This window comes from Artibeus jamaicensis, unplaced genomic scaffold (genome assembly GCF_021234435.1).
Source record: "Artibeus jamaicensis isolate MK-2021 breed Jamaican fruit bat unplaced genomic scaffold, CSHL_Jam_final contig_3243, whole genome shotgun sequence".
In the NCBI taxonomy this organism is placed as follows: domain Eukaryota; kingdom Metazoa; phylum Chordata; class Mammalia; order Chiroptera; family Phyllostomidae; genus Artibeus; species Artibeus jamaicensis.
The window spans coordinates 1407060-1422317 of record NW_026521766.1 but is presented as its reverse complement, the minus strand read 5'-3'; the positions used below and the strand labels follow the sequence as shown (position 1 = coordinate 1422317).

General features: G+C 36.3%; 1 protein-coding gene across 15 annotated transcripts in view; it reads left to right on the top strand.

Annotated features, from left to right (window-relative positions):
- PAM (peptidylglycine alpha-amidating monooxygenase) overlaps nt 1-15258 on the top strand; it is a 278484-nt gene that overhangs the window by 215085 nt on the left and 48141 nt on the right. For all 15 annotated transcript variants that reach the window (XM_037142660.2, XM_037142659.2, XM_037142657.2 and 12 more), the window contains 2 exons: nt 2983-3167; nt 6561-6626. In XM_037142660.2, the coding sequence (XP_036998555.2) occupies nt 2983-3167; nt 6561-6626 (251 nt within the window). The remainder of the gene's footprint in view (nt 1-2982; nt 3168-6560; nt 6627-15258) is intronic.

Genomic DNA, 15258 nt, shown 5'->3' with positions numbered 1-15258 from the left:
GTCAGTAACTTCTTAATGTATAAGATTAAAAGCACCATGAAACCTCATAGAAAACAATGGAAAGTTTTGTAAAATATTTTTTAATTTTCATATTTTTGTCCAAAATTAGTAGTACCCATCATTACTTATTTTTAAGCCTCACATCTGTGGAGTATAAGGGCCAGGGGCCAGGGATGGGAGAATCATCAAACTGCAGTATCACTGCCTGAAATGCAGTCACGGTGTGTGCACAGTAATATTTGGTGTTTTTTTAAGAGGTACATTTCAGAATACTGGGTACCTTCTTGAATATCTATTATATATCTTTATAAAATGAAATAATTTATTTTTATAGAAACTCTCATAGAACCTGGGTGGATAGATGGATGGATGAGTCAGATGATAGATAGATAGATCGACTGACAGACAGACAGATGATAGACAGAATGGATAGACAGAAATATTTTTTAGAAATGCTATAGATCAATTAAGTTTTCAAAATTGACCTGACTTGGCAGTGTGATGTATATCAGAGATAACAGTTTATACCATAATAATTTGTGAACATCTATTGAGACAGATTATTCATTCTTTCATCATTCAAAAATTATTTATTGAAAGCTTACTATTTCCAGGCTCACCACACTTTGTCAGATTTAAAGCTAGCTGATCTAAAGGATTAGTTATCTCATAAGCACTTTATTATGCAAGAAGGTGACAGAAAGGCACCCCTGTAATTTTGGGGTATAGTTGATGGCTGCAGATGTCAGAGAGAATTACACAAGCATCCAGGAATGTTAAAGGGCCATTCAATGGCATCAGGGCAAATATGTGAACAGAATCTTCCTCCACATTTTCTTAATAATTATGAAGATTCACAGAGGTGAATTTTACAAGTTGTTCTCTGTAGAAAATAAGAACAGGTGTGTCAGAGTTCTCCCTTAGGGATACGGAAAGCAATTTGTCTGGCTAAAGTCAGGTTTGAGGTGGGTTTTTTTTTTTAGTGAAAGAAGAATATGAAATAAATTAGGCAAAATGCGGCACTAAAAATGATTTGAATCCTAACATGTTTAGAATAAGATGGTTTCTCTGTCAGATAGAAGCTGAGAGTTACCTTGACTACAAGTTTAATTATAGACAGAAAGGAATAAAATGTGACCTTTTTAAGCTCTTTAGTGAAACTTTATTTGTGATAACAAAGATTCTTAAATTATTTGATCAACTCAATTTTGCATCAGAACCAGGACCGTAAGTGAACTACAAAGGTGAGCTGATTAGGCTGCATCACTAAAGCACATGTTCAGAGCGGACATGAGTGCGATGCTCCCAAACAGATGGGGAAGGAGCTATCCATAGATTAATTTCAAGTTTTATTTATTATTATATAAATGTATAAATTTTTCATTAATTTGAGAAGCTAATATGGTTGTTTTGCTTTCCTTCTTTGCCAGATGATTCAAGGTTTGTTTTTCTTTTAAGCTGGAACTGCAACTTAAATTTCTTTTAAGAAATTTCTCTCATCCCTCATTTCTCTCTCTTGATCTGTACATTTCTCCTCATTCTGAACAGTGGAGGGAGGATAATGGGATGGGAAGCTCTGACTTATTACTTGCTCCCAGCCATTCTTTTTATAGCACATAATTTTCTGACCGACTGTGAAAATGTAATTCTTAGGAATGGTGCGTTGACACCCCAGAATAAGTGTAGCGAACAGGTGTTTGTTTGGGATTGCACTTCCCCATTCTCTTACCTTTCACAGGAGAGACCGTCACACGAACAGGTGTCAGAGTTAGAGAGTGAAAAGCCAAATTATTTCTCAAGCATAAACAGAGCTTCCCATGGCAGAAGCTCATTCCTGAAATCTCTCAGGAGCTCTGCATTTTCAGAGCTGAGAGGTACCACGTCTCTGGAAAAGACTTTTATTTTTTCTTCCCTTGCTGATGTCATTACTGTTGCTATGGAGAGGAAGGGAGTGCTGCATGACAGTGCTGGAAAAAATAGTCCACTGCACAACGTGTTTTTTATTAGTGTAGGCTTGCTTAAAATGGTCAGAATTAATACCAAAAATGGAATGTTCCTTTGTCCAACCTGTCTTGACGTATAAAAGTTTGTGGTTGTGTACTTAAATAATTTCTTCCTAATAATAGTGAAGAGCATGAAAAAATATAGTAACCCATGTGAATCAAGGAAGAAAAAATATGTTTTATAAACCACTAGGCATTATTTATATTACTGGGAACATTTTTCTTGGAAATGTCCACCCCACTGTTACAAAATCTATTTTTAATGTTGAGTCATTTAGTCGTACAGCAGGACCCCATTCAGGGCCGAGCCCCTGAAGAGGTTAGGGCCGGTTTCCTTTTGCATCCTCCCTGAGGCCCTCTTTTTTTCTCTGCTGCATAAGCCAATGTGCCAAGCCAGATGTCAGGGATACAGTTATGATGTCTTACTGTCAACACATGATTCATAATTCATCTTACCATGAGGAAGGAGGCAGCAACCAAAAACAACGTCCACACTTTCAGAGTTAAATGGAAAAAGCCATTTTAAAGACTTGTAAATAATATATGACAATTCTGTTGAAGTGTTTGAATTTTAATGTTAGTAAGTAAATAATTGCGAGTTTTCCATGAGAAAAATACTTTGCCCCATCTCCGAGTTTTAGCCAACAGAAGAAAGACTAAGAATAAAAGGATTCTTTAGGAGAGGAAAGACAGTTATTTCACTGCTCCTTCAATGCCATTTCCATCTTCAGTCTTTGGTGATATCCACAGAGTGAATGCAGACGGATACACACTCCATTATTAAGCGAAAGTATGCCTTCGACAATGTGCTTTTGGTATTGAAAACTGTGATGGGTTTTAATGAAAGCCATAAAATAAATGCACAGTATTTCCACCTTTGAATCCATTGCTGGCAGATTTACAGGTGGCATTTTTCTTGCATTAGAATGTGTTTTATGTGACTGGCTGATTTGTTGTGTCTACTCTTTTCTGCCTGCAGTGGCACATCTAATGATGAAATGTGCAACTTATACATTATGTATTACATGGAGGCCAGGCACGCAGTTTCTTTCATGACCTGTACACAGAATGTAGCTCCAGACATGTTCAGAGCCATACCACCAGAGGCCAATATTCCAATTCCCGTGAAGCCAGATATGGTTATGATGCATGGACATCACAAAGGTAAAATTGGTGCAACTTAAAGTAACACATGACTTTGTGTTTTCTATTTCCTTATGTGTCTCACATGGCTATATGATTAATTTTTTAAATTATCTTTCATCTATCAAACAATTTCATGTGCCCCCATAATCCGACTCCCTCTTTACCTTCTGTTATACCCTACCTTCCCTCCTGACATGGCCCCATCAAAAGAGCTAAATTGAAAACTCTCAACTAGTGATGCAAGAGATTAGTTTGGGGACCAATTCCATAAATGTAAGCCTTTCTTCATTTAATGCATCTTTTCTGGTTTCCCCATTTCTTTCCTTCTATAGCCAGTAATGACTTAATGCAATTTTTGAACTTATGCGCCGTATTCTAAAGAGTGCTACAGTTTGCCAGGGAAAATGGTTATCATCTCCTACTGTACCTTAAGTAATCTGTTTAATAGGTCTTGTCAAACACAGAACAATTCTTGGTTTATGAAGAACTACTAGCCTGGCCTTTTTTTATGTCATCCTCAGAATTGTTGCAGGATGGTCATAATGATTGTCATTTGTTTTAGAATTGCAAAAACCCTCACTCTGTTCTGTTGGATAAAGTACATTGACGCTTTAACAAATTTTGCAGTTTTGGTCTTAAAATGCCAGAGCAACTTATTCTTTCTAGTGGAAATTTTATGAAAGAAGTTAGCATAGCAATCAGGTAATTTATTAAGATCCTAATAGAGATCAATTTCCGGTCAAGATGGAGGTGTATGTAGACATGCTTCACCTCCTCCAGGTGTGGCATGGGGAGGTGGCAGCAGTGGTGGGACAGTCCCATGTTCACGCAAGGTGGATAAAAATCACAAGGGATACCTTGGGAGTGAGCAATCCCACCCCCACGCCAAACCTCACAGCCCACAGTTCCAGCACCGGGAAGATAAATCCATGTAACTTTTAGCTGTAAAAACCAGTGGCAGCTGGGGTAGCAGACAAAACTGCTGGATATTTAGAAAACTCTGCTTAAAGGACCTGCATGGTCATAAAACATGCTCAAACCCACCCACTCTGGGATTCAACACCAGGGCAACAGCTGAAATGGCTCCAGCTGCATACAGGACATGGGTGAAGTAACTGCAAACAGGGCAAGTGCTAGGCAAACTCCCAGGCAGTGGCACGTCCCCTCTCAGAGCCCTCCCTCTACACAGAGCCACAAAGCAGTGAGCTAGGTTGCCCCACCCTAGTGATTACCTAAGGCTCCACCCTACACAATTTATAGGTGCCCTTTACAGGGAGTCAAAGCAGCTCTACCTAATACACAGAAACAAACAGAGGGAGGCTGCCAAATTAAGGAGACAAAGGAATATGGCCTAAATGAAAAAATAGAGAAATGAACAGAGAAATGAACAAAACCCTAGAGAAATGAACAAAACCTCGGGAAAAGAACTAAACAAAACAGAGACAGCCAGCCTATCAGATCAGATGCAAAGTTCAAAACGCTGGTTTTCCAAGAACTCATTGAGTACAGCAACAACATAAAAGAAGAAATGAATGTTACACTAAGTAAAATAAAGAAAAATCTACAGGGAACCAACAGTGAATGGAAAGAAGCTGGGAGTCAAATGTGTAACATAAAGAAGAAATAAACAGACGTAGCTGCTGTAGCTCAGTGGATTGAGCACGGGCCTGTGAAGCAAGGAGTCGCTGGATCAATTCCCAGTCAGGGCACATGCTTACATTGCGGGCCAGTTCCCAGTGGGGGACACAGGAGAGGCAGCCACACATTGATGTTTCTTTCCCACTCTTTCTCCATCCCTTCCCCTTCTCTAAAAATAAATAAATAAAATATTTTAGCCCTGGCTGGAGTAGCTAAGTGGATTGAACGTGAGTCTCTGAACCAAAGGATCGTGGTTCGATTCCCAGTCAGGGCACATGCCTGGGTTGCAGGACAGTTCCCAGCAAGGGACATGAGAAAGGCAACCATACATTGATATTTCTCTTGTTCTCTCCCCTTCCCCTCTAAAGATAAATAAATAAAAGTTTTAAAAACTCTTTAAAAAATATTTAAACAAGATAAAAATAAAGAAGAAATAAACAATCAACCAGAACAGAAAGAAGAAACAAAAATTTGAAAAAAACAAACAAACAAGGATAGTAAAAGAATACTCTAGGACATCTTGAGATGTATCAATATCTGAATCATAGGGATGCCATAAGGAAAGGAAAAAGAGCAAGAAATTAAAATTTTATTTGAAAAAATAATGAAAGAAAACTTTCCTATTTTGATAAAGGAAATAGACATACAAATCCAGGAAGCACAGAGAGTCCCAAACAAGTTGGACCCAAAGAGAACCACACCCAGACACATCATAATTAAAATGCCAGTGGTTCAAGGTAAAGAATCTTAAAAGCAGCAAGAGAAAAGCAGAGAGTTACCTACAAAGGAGTAGTCATATGACTGTCAGCTGATTTCTCACAAGAAACTTTTCAGGCAAGAAGGAACTATCAAGAAGTATTCAAAGTGATAAAAAGCAAGGAGCTACGACCTAGATTATTCTATCCATTGATACTATCATTTAGAATGGAAGGGCAGATAAAGTGCTTCCCAGATAAAGTAAAGCTAAAGGAGTTGATCACCACCAAGCCATTATTACATGAAATGTTAAAGGGACTTATTTAAGAAAAAGAAGAAGATCAAAACTATGAACACTAAAAGTGCAACAGATTCACAACTATCAACAACTGAATCTAAAAAATTAAAATAAAATAAGCAAACAAGCAGAATGGGAACAGAACCATAGATATGGAGATCATTTGGAGGGTTATCAGCTGGGAGGGGGAAGAGGAAGAAAGGGGGAAAATGTGCTAGGATCAAAAAGCATAATTGGTAGGTACAAAACAGAGAGGGGGCTGTTAAGAATAGTATAGGAAATGGAGAAGCCAAAGAACTTATATGTATGACCCATGGACATGATCTAATGTAGGGAATTTGCTGGAGAGAGGAAGGGTACCAGGCAGAGGGGTGCAAAGGGGGAACACTTGAGACAACTGTAATAGCATAATCAATTACGTATATTTTTAAAAGATTCTAATATAGTTAAAGAATGTACTTTAAAAGAGTATTAAAGTAGCCTTAAAGTATTACCACATTCATTTTTAGAAACAAATATGAGGAGTTTTATTATCACATGTTTAAAACTACTGAGAGGGTAGTTGATCTAGTTATTAAGTCAGAAGTCTGGTGATTGTTGGCTACACTATAGGTTTTTGTGAATTGCAGCACTTCAACATATAAATTCTTAATACTGTTATTATTATGAAATGTAAGACACTAAATAATATTTTATGTTGATGGCATATTTCCAATAAACTATTTAAAGCATGTAATATAGAATACAAATTTATGCTCAGCTTCTTTGATCCTTTACAGAAACAGAAAACAAAGATAAGACTTCTTTACTCCAGCAGCCAAAACAAGAAGAAATGTTAGAACAGGGTATGTATGCTTACTTATTTTAAAAGGCCTATAAAGATATTCATCATCAAAATGGACAACCACATATTAAAGCTATTAAGGTGTTTTTGGCCTTTATCTGCCTCCAGCTGTATATATTGCTGTTTTTGTATAATGCATAATTCATAAGAAAATTGTCAATTGTTGCACTTTAGCATTGCAAGTACATTTCATTAGTGCAATTTACTTTCATTAGATTCTTCTGTCTTAGTTTTAGTTTATTTAATATTGTGTAACCTTTACATATAGTGCAGCTATAACAATTAGAAATAGTGGTCTGCTTTTCAAATCTAATGACTTTTACCATTTAAATTTCTATGTATTTAGTATTGTGTGCTGATTAATTATAGTTGAAGGTTAAGAAAAAACCAACTAAGAATTAAACCCACATCTTGTCTCTTTTAAGTCATTCTCTGCTTTCAGTAAGGTAGGAAGAATTCTTGTCTCATGAGTTTGTAGTTTTGTGTTAAGTTGCCATCTGATGAGTTAAGAAAGAATCGTTCTTTCTGTGTTTTAGTTATTTGCAGTGGTACTTCCTGATGCTTGGGTGCCAAATACTGCATGTGCTGGCACTGAAAAATTGCTCTGCTGAATCTTCATTTATTGCCATTTGTTTGGAAGATAGTGCTTCGTGTTAGGTGTTGGAGAGTGTTATCAAGTTGTTTTTGGCCTAGATATGATGTATTTTAAAACATTAGTTTAATGTTAATGCAAACACATGTCCAGTGGAAACATAAAATGTACAGGAAATAGACAGGATTTTTCTATTAGCCACACTTAGATATTTCTGACTTCGGATTTTGCAAACCACTATTGAAATTCTTCAAAATGCATTCTATAAAATCAAAGCTATCACTCTTGCACTAATAGTATTTTCAAAATGAAAGAATCCAAACTTTTAAAAGGAAAAAATGCACTTTGAAAGGGGTATAGGGTAAACTGTAATATAAAAGTTTTTTAATTATGTGGAGTATATTCCATAGCATCTAACAAGTGGCCTTTAAAAATATACAACTTAGCTTAAAGTTGTTTCTATGTTTATGTTAAATCAGATAAGGGAGATGATTTTTATAGTGAATAGCATACACTAAATTACTATACTAAACTATTGTGTATGATTTAAATAGCTACATTTATCAAACCTGTGTATATATTTGTAAGATAATCAGTAATTGCAACCCAAATAAAGTAGGATTAACAGTATTTACTATAATTGTACTGAAATTTAATCAGACTTAAAATCAATCACTTTGGCATTGCACAGTCTTGAATGTATGCTTTTGAAATAATTTGAGTCATCTTAGAATATGTTTCCTAATACCAACATTCGTGATACAGTTTGGAATAAGAACATCATTTAGTAGATGCATTTTGTAAAATAGTAATTTGCTATGGAAATTGAAGCTGGATTGTGTTTTCTTTCTGAATTTAGTTGAGTTGATCAAGGAAAACACTGAAACCTCTGAAAGATTAGAAACCCAGGGGTTTTGTAGCAGAGAAAACTTAATTGTTAAATGTAATCTGTTACTTGCAACTAATAGGATTTAGGGTGTGTGATATATGACTGCAAACCAAATCCTTTAAAACACTCTTATATTTTACTATTTATTTATTTACCCTTCTGTGTTTGATAACATTTGGTAGTAAGAAGTTTAAATATACTCAAAGTTTTACTGGTTCTAGAAAAGAATTCTGTGAAAGCATAAGAAATTATTTTCCTTTAGCTACTGGTTTCCTCTTCTTTATGCTGTAAAGTGATTTCACTTGGGAAGTAAAAACATTATTCAAATTCATTTTCATACTTAAGAAAATAGGCTGTTGTATTTATAGGTTGAAATTAATGGGTCCATCAGAGTGTCATCTCCTAGACTATATGAAAACAAATACCTTACCAATGGTCAGTGTAGCCTGTGTATTATTCTACTGGTCTTGAGAGAGCACTGACCTAGAAAGAGAAATGTAGAAGTATACCAAATATGTGTTTCATCCATTTGATCACTAATGAGATCAGTTTGTACCTTTGCAATCAATACACAGAATAAATCTATTTATTACTAAGTATCCTATTCTTCTCAAAGATATTTTTACACAAATATCTATTTGTATTTATTCCCTTGGGAGTTAAATTGACCAAGTAGCTAATATGAGGGCTCTAATTATTTATATAAATTATACCATGTATACAGACTCTTATTTTTTTAATATATTTTACTCATTATGCTATTACAGTTGTCCCATTTTTTCTCCCCTTTATTCCCGTTCACCCTGTACCCCACTCCCACAATCATTTCCCCACCTTAGTTCATGTCCATGGGTCACACATATGTGTTCCTTGGCTTCTCCATTTCCCATACTATTCTTAACCTCCCACTGTCTATTTTGTGCCTGCCATTTATGCTTCTTATTTCCTGCACCCCTTCCCCCATTTACCCCCTCCACCTCCCTGCTGATAACCCTCCATGTGATCTCCATTTCTGTGATTCTGTTCTTGTTCTAGTTGTTTGCTTAGTTCATTTTTGTTTCTGTTTTTGTTTTCTTGGGTTCGGTTGTTGATAGTTGTGAGTTTGTTGTCACTTTAGTGTTTGTATTTTTGACCTTCTTTTTCTTAGATAAGTCCCTTTAACATTTCATATAATAAGAGCTTGGTGATGATGAACTCCTTGAACTTGACCTTGTCTGAAAAGCACTTTATCTGCCCTTCCATTCTAAATGAAAGCTTTGCTGGATATAGCAATCTTGGATGTAGGTCCTTGCCTTTCGTGACTTCACATATTTCTTTCCAGAATATTAATAATTAATTTTCACCAGAATATTAACTTTGATTGGAAATTAACTGTTTAAAAGAAATACATGAGTTGTGCGGATCCACGTAGCTCAGCCTGTGTTTACTCAACACAATAACTGTCTGCAGTGTCCTGTCTTCATCTGCTCCCTCTAGAACAAAATTTGTGTAAGGCGAATGTATCTCAGACTCTGTCTCAAACGATGTATTCATGGGGACACCAGAAGAAGCTCATTATATGGCAGCTTTACCATCTTTCAGGTTGCCTGGATCAAACAACACTTAGAAACATTTTAATGAGCTTTAAATAAGTTTACCGAGATTTTTAAAAATAATGCTTGACTGATTTTCAGAGATATTCATTATAAAAGAAATCAAAATTACAGGAAAGTGTGAAGAAGCAAATAAAAATCATACATAATCTCTAGAAATATAGGTATTTACATACATCTGTGTGTGAAATATATTAGCCCTATATTCACATTATTTTAACAGTATTTAAATTATAATATGTACATGGTTTTATCCTCTTAACAGTATTATTTCTTGAATAGTTCTTCCAACTGTAAAATTATTGGTAAGCACAATTTTTTAAATTTATTTTTATTAATTTTATTTTTCAATTATAGTTTATCTTCAATATTATTTTGTATTAGTTTCAGGTGTATAGCCTAGTGGTTAAATAATCATATATACTTCACAAAGTATTCCCCATGAGATTTATAGTACCCACCTGGCACCAAACATAGTTATTACAATATCATTATATTTTCTATGCTTTCTTTATATCCCCATGACTATTTTGTAACTACCAATTTTTGGTTCTTAATCTCTTCATTTTCTCACCCAGCCCCTTAACTCCCTCCCTTCTGTCAACTGTCAGTTTCTTCTCTGTATCTATTAGTCTATTTGTGTTTTGTTTTTTCATTTACATTGTTCTTTCAATTCCACATGTAAGGGAAATCATATAGTATCTGTCTTTCTCTGACTGACTTATTTTACTTAGAATACTATCCTCTAGGTCCATCCATGCTATTGCAAATGGTAAAGTCACATTCTTTTTTATGGCCAAGTAATAGTCCATTGTGTAAATGTACCACCACTTTTTTATTCATTCATGTACCGAGGGACACTTGGGCTGCTTCCATATCTTGGCTATTGTAAATACATTGTAATGAACGTAGTGGGGAATATATTTTTTGAATTAGTGTTTCAGGTTTCTTGGGACATATACCCCAAAGTGGAATTGCTGGGTCACAAGGCAGTTCATTTTTAATTTTTTGAGGGCCCTTTCTACACCATTTTCCATAGTGGCTGCACCAATCTTCATTGCCACCAAAATGTACAAAGTTTTCCCTTTCTCCACATCCTCACCACATACTCAGCAACACTCGTTGTTGGTAGATTTGTTGATGATGCCCATTCTGACAGGTGTGAGGTGATATCTCATTGTGGTTTAATTTGTACCTCTGAGGATTAGTGACAGTGAGAATCTTTTCATACGTCTCTTGGCCATCTGTATTCCTCTTTGGAGAAGTATCTATTCAGGTCCTCTTGTCCATCTTTTCATTGGATTATTTGTGGGGTTTTTTTTGATATTGAATTGTACGAGTTCTTTATAAATTTTGGATATTAACCCTTTCTCATATATATCAGTGGCAAATATCTTCTCCCATTCAGTAGGTTGTCAAGCACAATTTTTAATCGCTGCCCAAACTCTTTTGAAAATAACCTGTTTGCTTATTGGTGAGCCTATCTGTAAATGACTTGATTATGCCTGCCTGCCTTCCTGCAGAATAACTCTAATGAATATTCAAAACACACTGAAAAGTCCCCATCTCTTATAACACTGTGAGTGAAGACTTACCTATGTATGTAATAAGTAGAGTAAGCTGAACAATGAGCCCCAATTAGACATCAATTCCAGGTGGAGAAAATAAATCCTAGGACACTGTACAGAATGAGGGTGATGGTGTTGCATTTTCCAGTGCAAATGCACACACATATCCCTCACTCCTGTGTAAATTGTTGGCACTTTGAGGGAACTAAAGTATGTTTTATATGTTCCCTTTATTTTTTATTCATTATGACTTCTTATATATGAGCTTTGTATCAGCATTATTTAGGCAAGGAATATGGGCTGCAACTAAGAGACTCGCTTAGCAGCTGCATTTAGGAGCTCTGACTTGGGGAGTTTCTCCCTTTTAAAATTCAGAGTAGAGTTGTAGCATTGAAATTTATGTTAGTTGTGTTGGGAAGATTCGTTGTATTAAAAAAAACAACTCAAGGCAGAATTGAAAGTCAAATTCTATGATACAAGTGTGTCCTTCTTATTGAACATTACACTGTGGAAAGAATCTCTTTCTCTGCGGAAAGGGCCTTTTACATGTTTTATTCAGTTTGCTTCAAACTCCTCTCCTTGTAGCCTTTGTGCTCTCCCACAATCAATCTTTCTACTCAAAGGTCAGCGTGAGCTACTGTATTCCCAAGGCAGGGAAACTATGACAAAAATACAATTTGTTGAGGAAAACCACCTCATGACCCCAGCTAGTTAAAGGTCTTCAGGTACTTTCCGTGGAACAGTTCTTTCACAGGGGTTTTATGCTAATCAGAAATGAATTACCATTGGCATATTTTATCGAGTAAGGTGAATCAAGAAAACAAGTTACAAGGACAGCAGCCTACTGTAGGTATTGTTAAAGTAACAGTTGGTAAAGTATGAGAACCGTGAAACAAAGGCTAGGCTTAGTAGCTACAATTTCTGTTTCTTTGCTTTGTTCCAAACAGGATATGCCCCTTATTTCTTCATAAAGTGCACATGGTTTTAGTAGCATCTTCTTAGCTAATTGTAAGCACTCTTGATGCCACTTTGCTGTTTTGAAGAAAATTCAATTCTTATTTGTATTCCCATTCACTAAAAACTTAGTGGTCGGTATGATTTATGAGCAGCTCGCAAGTCTTTATTTATTGAACTCATCTATCAAACACAACACTACATCCCCCGCTCCCCCCAAGGCTCTGAGAAGCTGAGCGAATGCTGCTTTGGGTTGGTTTCCTAATAACAGAACAGGCGGATGTGGATGACCCTCTGCCTGTTTGTCACGTGATTGGGCTTTCTGGTGTGGATCTGTGTGTTTGGTAGCTACAAAAGCCACCTCTCATTTCTCCTTAAATATTCGTTTCATTTTTCTTTAAAGTAATTTATGATTGTTTTTCAATCAGATGAGTCCTGTAAAAGGAAATAAGTTCACTTTATTTTTGATCCTCCAACTGTTCATCGTGACTGTTTTTCTCTAAGGCTAGGAGGATTATTGTTGTGGGTTAGTAATGAGTAGACAGTCAATAAACCAAGTAGATTTTAACCAGAGGAAAAGTCAGCTGTGACTGAGTCAAAAAACAGAACATTAAAATATAAAAAGAAATGCTTTTATTTTTTATTTCTCATATTCACCTCATTAATCAGTTGTATTTACAAGGTTGGAATCTTATTAGCTTGGCTACTTGGCATATTTTGTCAGTGGTTAAATTGCTGATGAAAATCCTACTTATTCTCCTTGTACCATAGAAATCACGAGGAACATGTAGCACAGGCCGTTTGCTTTAGGTAATGAAGTACTAGTGACATATGTGGGAAATGGGAGTTTATATTCCGAAAGATTACCAAGAGGTTCTTAATCATTTAAAAAATAAAAATACCTGCCACAATTAAGATGTAATGCTGTCTAAAAGTAGTGATATGTATTTTTTCATCCAATAATTTAAAAGTATTTATTTCTTAAAGAACCTCATGGGGCAATTTTTTCAATATATGTTTCTATCTATTTTAGTTTGATTTCAACATATCCTGAGAGTGAACCAGAGAAAGTCCCGTGCTGGTGGCAAGGGAGGGGGAGTGATCCCTGCTAAATAGAAAAAGTGCCCGTTGAGGCAGGAAGAAGTGACTGCAGGCACACAGTTTACAGACTTGGAGTTCAGGTGGTGGTGTTTTAGATTCTCCTGTGTGGTGCTGTGTCCCCTTTCCTGACACATTAGCTGCTACCACAATTGTGTTTTCCAAATACCAAACCCACGCAGTCAAATTCCTTCAAAGACCGGGAGCAGTTCCTCGTTTCATAAGTATACGAGTCAAAATTTGAGTGAGAAAGAGAGACTCACGGCAGCCTAAAATCATCAAGGAAACGTTTTTATCTCTACTGATGCAGAAGCCAAGGGTGCCTTTCTAACAAATTACTGTTTAGTCTAGAATCATTTATTGAGATAGGAACAGTGTGATAGGAACAGTGGTAATCACTGAAAATACGACATTGAATAAGAAATGAGAAGTTTTTATTTTTTATATAAAATCACATTTATTTCTTGCCACTTGTTCCTTCCCAGGTAATTTTAATGTACAAGAAATGTTTGCAGAGCATCTTACAGAACTTTATAATACATGTAAAATATATTGCCAGTGGTAAGTGAAAAGCACTGGTGAAAACAGAAAACTCTTCTACTTTGTCAAACCCAAGAAAATTAATTAGTGTTCGTTAGGCCAGTTTTGTGCAAATCACTATGTTATATATGCATTGACTGGTTTACAACCATGTATGTTATAATAAGGAGAGAACAAGCCAGAATAGGACAAAAAGAAACTGTTCAGTGCAAAAGTAAACCCAGTACCTCAATTCAGAAGACAGTTTCCAAATAAAATAAATAAACAAACAAACAAATAAATAAAGGCTGAGATGAAGTCACAGGAAAGACTTGACTGGCCAGTTGAGGAAAGAGAGGGGAACCTGGATTTCGTGCAATGACCAGTAAGAAGGTAGGCCCCTCACTCGGCCTGTCTCTGTAACAGCTGAGCAGGTTAGTACGGTACAATTAGTTTCCATATTTAAAATGAACACAGTAAGTATTTTATGGACACTGAATATGTTAAACTGTATCAAGCACTCAGCAAAGTGACTGGGTCATACTAAACTCTTGAAAAATATTAGCTGCTTACTACTATTATTGTCATTTTTGGTTTATAAGGTTCTCTTTTACATGTTATCTATCAACAGAGGTCAGACTGTAATACATCCCAGTTTTTTCAAGACTGTCCCAGCTTATGCCTAGGAAAAATATTAACAACACCCCTTTCACTCTCACATGTGTCCCAGTCTGGGAAATACATTACATGGTTACCTTAGCAGTGAGACCCAACATAAAATGGAGAATAGCACCCTGAAATACAAAGGTTGACAGAGCTGAGGAAAATGTGGGATATAACTTAGGGGTGTCCAGGGGAGGCAGGCTACTGTCAATGACAAGTCAGTTTCACAGGGGGAGAGCAGCTTTAATTCCACTCCAGGCAGATTTTTGACATCAAAGGTAGGGCTATGTGTCTGTTCCAAGGCAGGGGAGGAAGAGAGATTTAGTATGCTAATTAGAGGGTGATAAGACTCTCTGATGAGTAAGGGTTGCCTGGTGAGGGGAGATGATATTGACAAATCAGCATGATGAGTCAGTTTACCCTGTGATTCATGGGTGAGAGCTGAAGGAATCTAGTTTTCCGGATTGATTGATCCAAAACCCAGGTTTGTCATTGAGAGAGATACTGTAAAAAAGATAAAGTATGGGGAGAAGATTCAGAGCTCAGTTTTAGACATGTTGAGTTCAAGATTCCTACAAAACCAACACCCAAGTGAATGCTTTCAGAAGGCAGGTGTATACACCACTTTGGTACTAGGAGAGCTCCAGATGTGAGTGTCATTTGTCTGAAGGTAGCACCCTAAGCCTTGTGAGTGACTGAGCCAGGAGGAAAAAAAGTATGCCAGGGCTAGACCATGGAAAACACCAACATTTTCGTGT